At 34.2% G+C, this 10,466-nt stretch overlaps 1 protein-coding gene across 1 annotated transcript in view; it reads left to right on the top strand.

Annotated features, from left to right (window-relative positions):
* Positions 1 to 1,043: 1,043 nt before the first annotated feature.
* LOC129945171 (uncharacterized) overlaps positions 1,044 to 10,466 on the top strand; it is a 59,881-nt gene continuing 50,458 nt past the window's right edge. The window contains exons 1-2 of the mRNA XM_056054830.1: positions 1,044 to 1,209; positions 1,520 to 1,635. Of these exons, the coding sequence (XP_055910805.1) occupies positions 1,044 to 1,209; positions 1,520 to 1,635 (282 nt within the window). The remainder of the gene's footprint in view (positions 1,210 to 1,519; positions 1,636 to 10,466) is intronic.

The following is a 10,466-nucleotide window of genomic DNA, read 5'->3' as shown; positions in this document are numbered from 1 at the left end:
ACTTCACTCGTATATTCAACCCTAAACGTGCTCCCATCAGATCTACAAAAATAACACAAATTTATCAACCATTTATCAAAATATGTTTCCTCATAAAATTCTATAGGTACCTACTCGTATAATGTAGAGCTGGGAAAATGCTTTATGACAAAACCTTTAAGTCCACCATATGAGCCAATTGAGGACCTAACTAGGAGTGGGGGAGCCACCAAACATATAATAAACATATACTCGACTTGGGTCGTATAATAATTTCACACTACTCATTTGAATTTGGTTTATTTACCCGACATAATTTTGTGGACCACACCCACACCTTCACGCCCACACGCCGCCTGTACGCTTGTACGCTTGTACGCTTGTACGCCCGCCCGCACAATAAAGGATCTTTATCGACTATGAATACGACAGTCAAGCCCATAAAATTATGGCGAAAGCATAATAGAACGCTTAAGTGTCAGCATCAGCAATTTAAAGGAGCGGCAAGCGCGTACCGTTCACCATGTGTGGCGTATGTGTGATTGCGTTCGTCCCAAACCCAAACTAGCAGCAAGCCTTTGCTTCGCATCCGTTCCGTTGGAAAATTGTACTCAATTGCTGGACATAAATTACCTTATCGAAATCCTTCATTGTGTTTTGGAAAGATTGGGGCGGACGATTGTGGGTGGAGGGCGTGTGGACTGTGGATGGGTCTTTTATTTCTGGGGAACCTATAAATCGCAACCCTTATGTTACAAAAGTATCTGATAGCCACTCTGATGTAGGGACCTACTCCAAAATCCCGATCTCCTTTTGGTAAATTGGTTTGTTTTGTTGTTGTAAATCGTTTAAAAATTCTTTCTTCTGTATACCCATACCTATATTTCACGAATATAAGGCTCCAGGGGGTGTCTGACTCACGGTGCGTCGCTTCACCGTCATCACCGCTTTGTTCACTAATTGATTGATTTTCAGCAAAGTGCAATTTGCGAAATCTGTTCAGTTTCCTGTTGACCTGATTGATGTTTATTCATATTCAGCATTCAACAACACTGGCGATGATGATGACGACTCGCCGACAACGACACATCACCATTGATCCACAATGTAGCAGTATACTACACCCAGCTCCAGCACCACCGTCATCATCTTCTTTAGATCCAGAGCCAGTCCGCATCCTCACGTTGCGCTTGGTTGAGAGACTCCAAAGCGAATGTTCTGCTTCGTTTGGTGAATCATCAGCTAGAGCAGCATAGTGGGGCAAGGAGTCGGGCGGTGGTAATGGTGGGGGTGGTGGAGGTGAAGTGTGAGGACGGGAAGCATAAATGTTTACCTCCAGGTATTCAGAGGTAAACGGATTTAACGAGTGGAATCGATTGATTTCTGTTTGCTAAATTATGTACAATCATAAATATTCCAATACGAACATTGCTCGGTGAATTAAATACACAGATACAATCATAGACACAAATACCTATACACAGATGCAAATACACAAACTCACTTACACCTTATTCCATCCCCATACAGAGTTGACTAGAGAAGCGCTGCAAGCGGGACACCTCTTTGATCCAAGGATTTCGGAAAAACAAGGGACTGGTGGCGGTGGCGAAGACCGACAAGCCTGGCGCCTCAGGTGAAGACGCTTCGAACAAGGTAAATACCATTTGATTTTGTTTACAGCAAAGAGAGAGGTTTTGACTTTCTTCGGATTCGAATTCGGGAAGATAAAGTTACCCTTACCTCTAATAAACGGCGATAAATCATTCGAAATTAGATTAACCAAAGAGACAAATATGGATTAGGAATGTGTCAGTGATTTCGGAATCACTTAAAATTGAATTAAATTGACAAAATCAAAAACCCTAAGAGCTATACGAGTATAGCCCTGGCAAGTCATCATAATAAGGTAATACCTAAAGACGACATGGATTTTATTTGTTTTTTTCTGTTGTCTTCTTTTTTTGTGAGACCATAATGAATCTCGTGTTGAGGGTTGGGCTGATGTTTTAAAAAAGGGATTTTTCATTGCTCTGTTTTTGGTTGTTGTTAAAATGTTAATTGATGTATAGAAAAGATGAAGGGAATGAAAAGTTGCACGATGTTGGCATCAAAGAACTTCGCACAAGAATGGTTAAGAGTTAATGTGGTTTTGCAGGGAATGTTATCTTATGTCCCACATATTTGCAGAGGTGCGAGTTTTGTGTTTTTTAGTCAAATTTATAATCGATTCATTTAAGTAAGCGGATATTTCAGACCTTTTGATTTTCGCATTGCCTTTATAACTCCATTTTAGAAATGATGAGGGACTGCTATTGAGCTTATTCCAAGGAAATCCTTAATAAACCGTTACTTTATGTGAGGTATTGATCGTTTTGGAATCTCACGTAGTCAACGATCAATAAATTAGATTCACCAATGAGAAATAAATATGACAAGTTGTATGCATTCCTGTCAAACTTGAAAAGATTTTTAGAAAAGAGGCTGAGTTGCGACCCACACTGATAACTTCCCATCCCGTCTGTCGATTTGTCTTGCTTAAAAGGTTTGTTGGTTTTTGTGTTCTGTTAAAGAAGTTGTCAGTTGAATAATTCTAAAAGATTTAAAAATGACCAAAAATATTTTGCATTTGATGAAATAGTTTGATTTTGAAAATCCGTTCTTGTAAACGAGATTTTTAGTTTAAAAACAATTTTTATTAATTTTAGTGGAATTTCTTAAAAGTTTTTATTTCTTATATAAACAAACACAAATTGGATGAACGACATTATTTGGAAATCAATACCTTCTATTTTTCACGAGATATCGAGAACCGAACATCAGTTTTTTAAAATTTTCGTACGGTTTTCTTGTAGATTTTAATTTTGTATGAAAAAATTCATAAGACCGTGCAGCGGTGTGCGAGATGTGACAAAGGGCAAGGATGGACAAACTTGCGGAAATGCGGAACATGCTGCAGGAGAAGGGAACGCAAAGGAGCTGTATAAATTCACTAAGGACATTGTCGGACAGCGTAGTAGCACTAACACTAACCATCCCGTGTTAGATTTGAACGGCAACCTATTAGTGCCGATAGAAGATCAGCTACAAAGATGGAAGGAGCACTTTTTTTTGAATCCACAATTGAACAACATGCGCAGATCTTGTAGGGATGTTGACGCCAGTCCCCCTACAAGTGCAGACATAAATAATGCAATTCATCTTCTAAAGAAAAACGAAGCAGCTGGACTTGATTCCTAAAAGAACTCGTGCAGGCTGTGTGGATGGAGTTATTGTTAAGTTACCAAATAAAGGAAACCTCAAAAACTGTAATAACTGGCGCGGTATCACAGTTTTGTCTGTTTTTCCGAAGTTAATGGCAACTATTATTCTCGAGAGAATTAAGTCCAGGATCAAGTCTACCCTCAATAGGCACCAAACGGGATTTCGCAGTGGGCGATCGTGCGTCGACCACATCAACACCTTGCAAATCATACTCGAACAATCATCTGAAAATTAACCACCGCTGTACCTAATGTTTGTAGATTTTGAGAAGGCGTTTGATCGGGCCAATCGTGAATGCATCTGGAGATCGCTTATTGCGCGAGGAATCCCTGAGAAAATTGTCGCTGTTATTAAAGAATCGTACAACAACGCTAGGTGTTTTGTGTTGCATAATGGACAGCTTTCCGACTCCTTCGATGTGCGTCAAGGAGTGAGACAAGGAGATGTCTTGTCACCAATTCTGTTTTTGCTGGCGATTGACGATGTGATGACTGCCACGGTGGGTACAAATAAAAGACACGGTATCCAATAGAGTCTGTTTCACAAGTAAGCCACAAGATTATGGTGACAATATATGTATCATGGCAAACAACACGGCAGGCTTAAATCAGATGTGTCATTCGCTGCTCTGCTGTTGAATGGAGAGGTGGCTGGCTTAAGGAATTACACAAATAAGACCAAAGTAATGACCACGGGCCAAAGCCAAAAGTTATTCTAAGGCAAGGGACCATAGAGGAGGTCGAGCAGCTTAATTATCTGCGAAGTTTTATAGCTCTCGATGTCGGAACGGACCTATATGTTAACAGTTAAATAAATAAAGCCCGTAGTGCCTTTGGAATCCTTTCTCCTGTGTGGAACTCTAGCAAAATATAGCTAAGTTGAAACTCTTCAAATCCAACGTCAAATCAGTGCTGTTATATGCTTCTGAATCATGGAAATGCTCTGCCAACATCTCTAGCAGACTGCAAGCTTTCGTTAACCGTTGTCTACGCTCTATTCTGAAGATCCGGTAGCCGCTGTGGAATAGGAGCGGACAGAAAAAATTGGACGTAGACATAATGCAACGGAAATGGCGTTATATAAACCATGCACTGAGGAAACCGGACGACAATATAGCAAAACAATCCTTCCAATGGAATCCCCAGAGTAATAGACGCGTTGGAAAACCAAAGACAACGTGGAGGTCATCAGTTTTGAAGGAGGCTCGGTATCAAGGTATTCAATCGTGGCCTCAGCTGAGGTCAGTTGCGGTGAATCGGGATAGGTAGAAGCATCTTGTTGCTGCCCTATGCTCTAGGAGGAGTTAAAGCGCTGCTGTACTTGCAGCCGGACTGACTGTTAAACTTTTATGAAAAAAATACTGAATGTCGAAAACTATAGTTTCTGTGAGATAAATAAGTGTGAAGTAAATATTTTTAGTTTTTGAAAAGACAATTGAGTCGAAAATCAATTTTTACCAACTTTTATTTTTTTAGGTTCTGATTTTTTGTTATAAAAACTGTCTCTTCAATTTTTCTCAAAATTTGACCAGCTGTTAAAAACGTTATTGTCCGTTGCATAAAATTGTTTTGAAGATAAAATCATTTCTTATTTGTACAATTTTCGAGTGACAAATATTTGTTTGTCAGTTTTTCGATTTATAAAAAAAGCATTAATTGGATTTTTACCAAAAATATACTGGTTTGGTTACAATGTATAACATAAAATTTAATTCAAGTCTCCAGCGATATTAGTTCGTGACATATTTAGGGTTAACCAAGATTTTCACCTTTTTTTAAACTGCTATGGTAAAAAAACACCCACACAGTTTTCTTGAGAGCCCTTTCTGCATCTTTCTTAATTATTATCTGATTAACAAAATTTATTTGAAGTAGCTATCTCTTTTGCTATGGACGACGAAAAAACGCCGCGAACGTACGGATGTACGAACGTACGTACGTCGTACACATACTAGCGCAGACATCTTTCTAAAAATCTTTTATTTCGACTCTAGGGACCTTGAAACGTCTAGATATGTCGAAATTTTTAATTGAAGAAGGCGATGGTATGTCATGCGACATCTTCAAGATTGTTCTGAAAACAATTGTACAAAACTTAATCGTCAACACTAGAGGAACAACCTTCCAAATTTCCATTCAATTACTCGGACACGTAGATGATATTGACATAATTGGAAGATCAAAGCGTAAAGCGGGTGCGTTTTTGAGTATCGTGGAAGATGAGGAGAAGATGGTTTTAGTGGTCAAAGAGAACAAGACCAAGTATATGCTGATATCAAAAAATGACATTAAACGACGATGTCTTGGACAAACGTCACCATGAACAGCTTTAATTCTGAGGTAGTTAAGGTTGAGGTATATTGTTTGAGGCCCAGGTCAGTCTCGGACTGTAGAGCCATCTTAAGTAAGTTAGTAAAGCAAATTAGTATGCCGGATTTTCAACTGCTCTATGGATTTCTTTTAGACCGTATGCATGCCCAAGTATCGACGTAAGACATAAAAGATAGTGGTTAGAAAAACGGTTTTCTTGTAACTGCCATAAATTCGACTGAATAAGACAGCAGTGATGTTTTCAGAGAATCCTCCTTTTTGTTAATTGACGGTCAATGCACAAGTGTTGTTTGATTCAATACCAGAGTCCAAACTTGTGAAACACACTGTCCATATACAAAAGCCCTTTCAAGGATTGTTAATGTCATGTCGTCAACGTTTTTATTTTAATATAAGTTTCAAGTAAATAACATTTGTACCTTAATTGGTAAGAGCCCACTTATAACCCACGAACACGACTTAACATCTCTCTTCCCGATCCTACTGCCAGTAAACATCCTAGCAGCTAGAAGTAGTTATAGTTATGTGAAAAGAAACAATTTAAATTAATTCTAAACTTTTAAGAATCCTCAGAAAAAAATGATAACATCAAAATCAGACAACATATTGATCTTCTCATTCAACATTTTAATCTCCAAGTAGTACACCGTACCGACTACTAACTGCCGTCTCAATATCACAAGCTTTAAAATAAGATTAATTTATATTCGCTTAGCAATTTATCAAACCCCATTTAAAACTCCCTTCAAATATATCCTAACCTCTTCGACCGTAAAGCAAATTATCGATTACAGAAAGTGATTGACGAGACGATGAAGAACTTGAACGCACACAAATACATATATAAAAACGTGAAGCTATATATATGTATGTACTTTAGCAAAAAACAAAATTACGACAAGAATGACGAAAGCATTTTTCCTTGCACTTGACGATAGTTTGTAAAAGCTGCTGATTGATTGCTATCCAGAGATAAGCAATTACAAAATAATTAAGCGCCGCCGCTACCGTCACTATACCGTTGCCCTCTTTTATTTTGTATCAAAAGATTCTCGTGTATATGTATTTTCCTCATTTCATCGAGTTTTGTCATTAAATGGTCTGTCAAATATTCAATATGTATGTAATTAAAGGGCCAACAGTATAGCAACAGTTTTGTATCGTGTGAAAGTGTTAAGTACTAACCCCATTTCCGGCAGACATTTTGTGGTTTCAACCCTAGGAGAAGCATGTTAATTAAGTGAGTGATGAAAATCGCTTGTTGGGGTGTTTTTTTGTTCTTGTTTGCCCTTTTCAATTTGTATTGTATGGGATTGTCCTCTTATGATTTCATTTACATTATTCACAGGGTGAACACGAATTTCAACCACAAAAAGACTGAACACCGTTGTTTTTGCGATGTGACAAATTATAGTCGAAGATAAGGCTCTGCTCCTATACCCAAAGAGTCTGAACAAAATTTGTATATGTAACAAGGTTTTCTTCCTGGCATTGATGGCCTTAATTTAAATCCTACTTCAAAATCAATGTATCACGTCAGGGAAAAAGATTTTTAAAATTCGAAAAAAAACCTCGTATATAAAGTTTTTTAAGACTTTCAAAATGTATAAAGTAGTTTTTCAATAAAATTGTGATGGTTTTCGAAATCTTTAATCAATTTTTCAATATTCAGTTGAAATATTATAGTAGTATAATATTAAAACAATCTTCATGAGTTGTAAGATTTCACCTGAATTACAAAAATCTAACAGAAAGTCTAAGCTTTAGATGTTAAAATGGTTTTAAACAAAAAAAAAAGAGGTTGAGATGCGACCCACACTGATAACTTCCCATCCCGTCTGTCGATTTGTCTTGCTTAAAAGTTTGTCTATGTGTACTCGTATCAATTTTTACCAAATTTGCGTACTATTTTTGTAGATTTTATTTTTCATGAAGAAACGGACTGTTGGATTTTTATATAAAAATTACTGAATATAGCAAATAATATTTTCTGTGAAATAAAAAAAGTTTGAAGCCAATATTTTTAATTTTTGAAAAGCTATTTGAGCCGAAAGTAAATTTTTACCAAGTTTTAGTATTGTTTTTTTAGAGTTTTATTTTTTGTAAAAAAACTGTCAATTCGAATTTTTTAAAAAATTTACCAAATGTTGAAAACAATATTTCTTATAAGATAAAATTAGTTTGATGCCAATGTTTAAAATTTTTGAAGAGATATTTGAGTCGAAAATCAATTTTTACCAACTTTTATACATTTTTTTTAGGTTTTTATTTTTTGTAATAAAAACTGTCAATTCGATTTTTCTCAAAATTTGTCCTAATGTTGAAAGTAATATTTTTATAAGAAAAATTGAGTTAGAACCTATTATCTTAAAGTTTTTAAAAGATATTTGAGTCAAAAATCATTTTTTACCAACTTTTGTTAATTTTTTTTTCGGTTTTTAATTTTTTGTACAAAAACTGTCAATTTGATTTTTTTCAAACTTTAACTGAATGTTGACAACAAGATTTTTTGAAAGATAAAAGTAAATCAAAGCCAATATCTCAAAGTTTTGAAAAGATATTTGAGTCGAAAATCAATTTTTACCAACTTTTATTAATTTTTGTTTAGGTTTTTATTTTTTGTAAAAAAACTGTAAATTCGATTTTTCTCAACATTGTTCACAATGTTGAAAGCGATATTTCTTATAAGATAAAATAAGTTGGAAGCCTAAATTTCAAGTTTTTGAAAAGATATTTGAATCGATATTTAATTTTTACCAACTTTGAGTAATGTTTTTTTTAGATTTTTATTTTTTATGAAAAAAAAACTGTCAATTAGATTTTTCTCAAAATTTTATCAGATGTCAAAAACATTATTCTTCGTTGCACAAAATTATTTTGGAGATAAAATCATATTTTAGTCGTAAAATTTTGTAGGTGACACATTTTTTTTTTCAGTTTTTTTGATTTATAAAAAAAAAACAGTTAAATGGATTTTTTTCAAAAAATATACTTCTTTGATATTACGTTACAATAAATTATATAAGGGTTATAAAGGTATTTAGGGTTAACCAAAATTGTCACCTTTTTTAAAACTGCTATGGTAAAAAAACCACCCACGCAATTTTCTTGAGAGCCCTTTCTGAATCTTTCTCCCTTATTATCTGTACAACAAAATTTATTTGAAGTCGATATCTCTTCTGGTTCTTGAGCTATTGACAACGAAAAAAACGTCGCGAACGTACGGACGTACGGACGTACGGACGTACAAACGTACGTACACACGCACGCACAGACATCTTTCTAAAAATCTTTTATTTCGACTCTAGGGACCTTGAAACGTCGAGAAATGTCAAAATTTTTAATTTGACAAATCGGACACATTACAATAACTTCCTATGGGAAGTTAACAAACGATTTAGAAATTTGTTGTTTACACAATTCTTTATAGCAAGTTTTCAAAAAATGTTTATTCAAATTATAAGAATAATGTTGACAACTATTATTTTAAAACTTGAGCAAATAGAAAATTCAAAGTTTGGATCCGAAATCAGCACTAAAAATTAAGCCCAAAACGTATTTTTAAAAACTATTTAAGTATTAAATTCAAGGTTTGGTCACAATTTAATAAAGACTTTTATAACTAATGAGTATTTCCATATAATAATAAATGAACTGAGATACTAAAATGATTTAAATTTTTTCTAGAAGAAAAAATATTGTACTTTGTAAAATCATCATACAATTTATTGGTACCAGATATTTTGAGTTTAATCTTAGTCTTAAAAAAAATTTTTGTTTTGTTTTTTTTTTTTTTTTTTTTTAAGCCACATGTGTTAAATATCTGATGCGTGAAAAAAGTTCAAAGGCTAAATTCGAATTTAGGAAATCTTAACCATTTAAAAAAAGTATTATTTTCTTTGTAGGTCAGAAAAACATAATTTTGTAAACTAGTGGAATTTAAGATTTAAAAATATACCTGTAAAATAAAATTTAAATGCCATTTGATTTTTAAATAACCTTTTTGGTTCATACTTAATGTTAAAGTCAAAATATTTTACGTATACAGTTTCTTAGATCATTTTAATATACATTTCGTTTTTTATTTCCACAAAAAAAATGTTGGCCTGTTTTCGGGGTGTCGAATTTTGAAAAAAATGTCCATTTTTTAAAATGCAATAAAAACAAAGTGTCGTTTTTGATCATCGAATATAAAAGCTCGTGCGGACAAAAAAATATTGAAATGGGTTCATGAATTCCTGAGAAAACAAAAAAAAAACATGGTAGCGGTTCTATTGAGAGTTCGCTTTTAGAACAATACAAAAATACCTATTTTTTTCGTTTTGTTAAAAGAAACCAAATTAAGAAAAAAAAATGTCATACAAATCGTTGGTTTGCTTCTGAGTAAATTCGAATTTTCAATTTTTGACCAAAATATTTGTACTGTCATTTTGGATCTTAATGCATTCAAATATAAAGCCTAACTTGAATCTGCTTAAATAATAACTTTTAATTTTAAATTCAATCGACCAAAATAAGCTGTTTAGGCTGTAAGGGCGAGACAGACAGACGGACTCGTGGGACCTTTTTCTTTTACTGCTATGTTTAATTAAAATCTCGAGGTCAAAATTAAAAAAAAAAAAAATTTGCTACTTCATTGCTTTTTAAAATGCATACGGTAGGTGTAAGTAAAACTGATTTACAAAAGTGGTGAAAAGAAAAATTATGCTAGCTTCTTTTGTACTTATGATTTGATAAAACGTGGTTTTGTATTGTATACAGGAAAAGCCATTTATTCGATTGTTTTTTCAAATCACAGGTTACTTTGACACTCAAAGATATTTCCCGTTCGAAAGTTTGACAGAAATTACCTAAATTAAGTTCGTAGGACGAAATAAGTCTCCTAACGAAAGC

The sequence above is a fragment of the Eupeodes corollae genome, chromosome 2 (genome assembly GCF_945859685.1).
Source record: "Eupeodes corollae chromosome 2, idEupCoro1.1, whole genome shotgun sequence".
Classification (NCBI taxonomy): domain Eukaryota; kingdom Metazoa; phylum Arthropoda; class Insecta; order Diptera; family Syrphidae; genus Eupeodes; species Eupeodes corollae.
The sequence above is the reverse complement of the archived record's forward strand: the minus strand, read 5'-3'. Positions and strand labels throughout refer to the sequence as shown.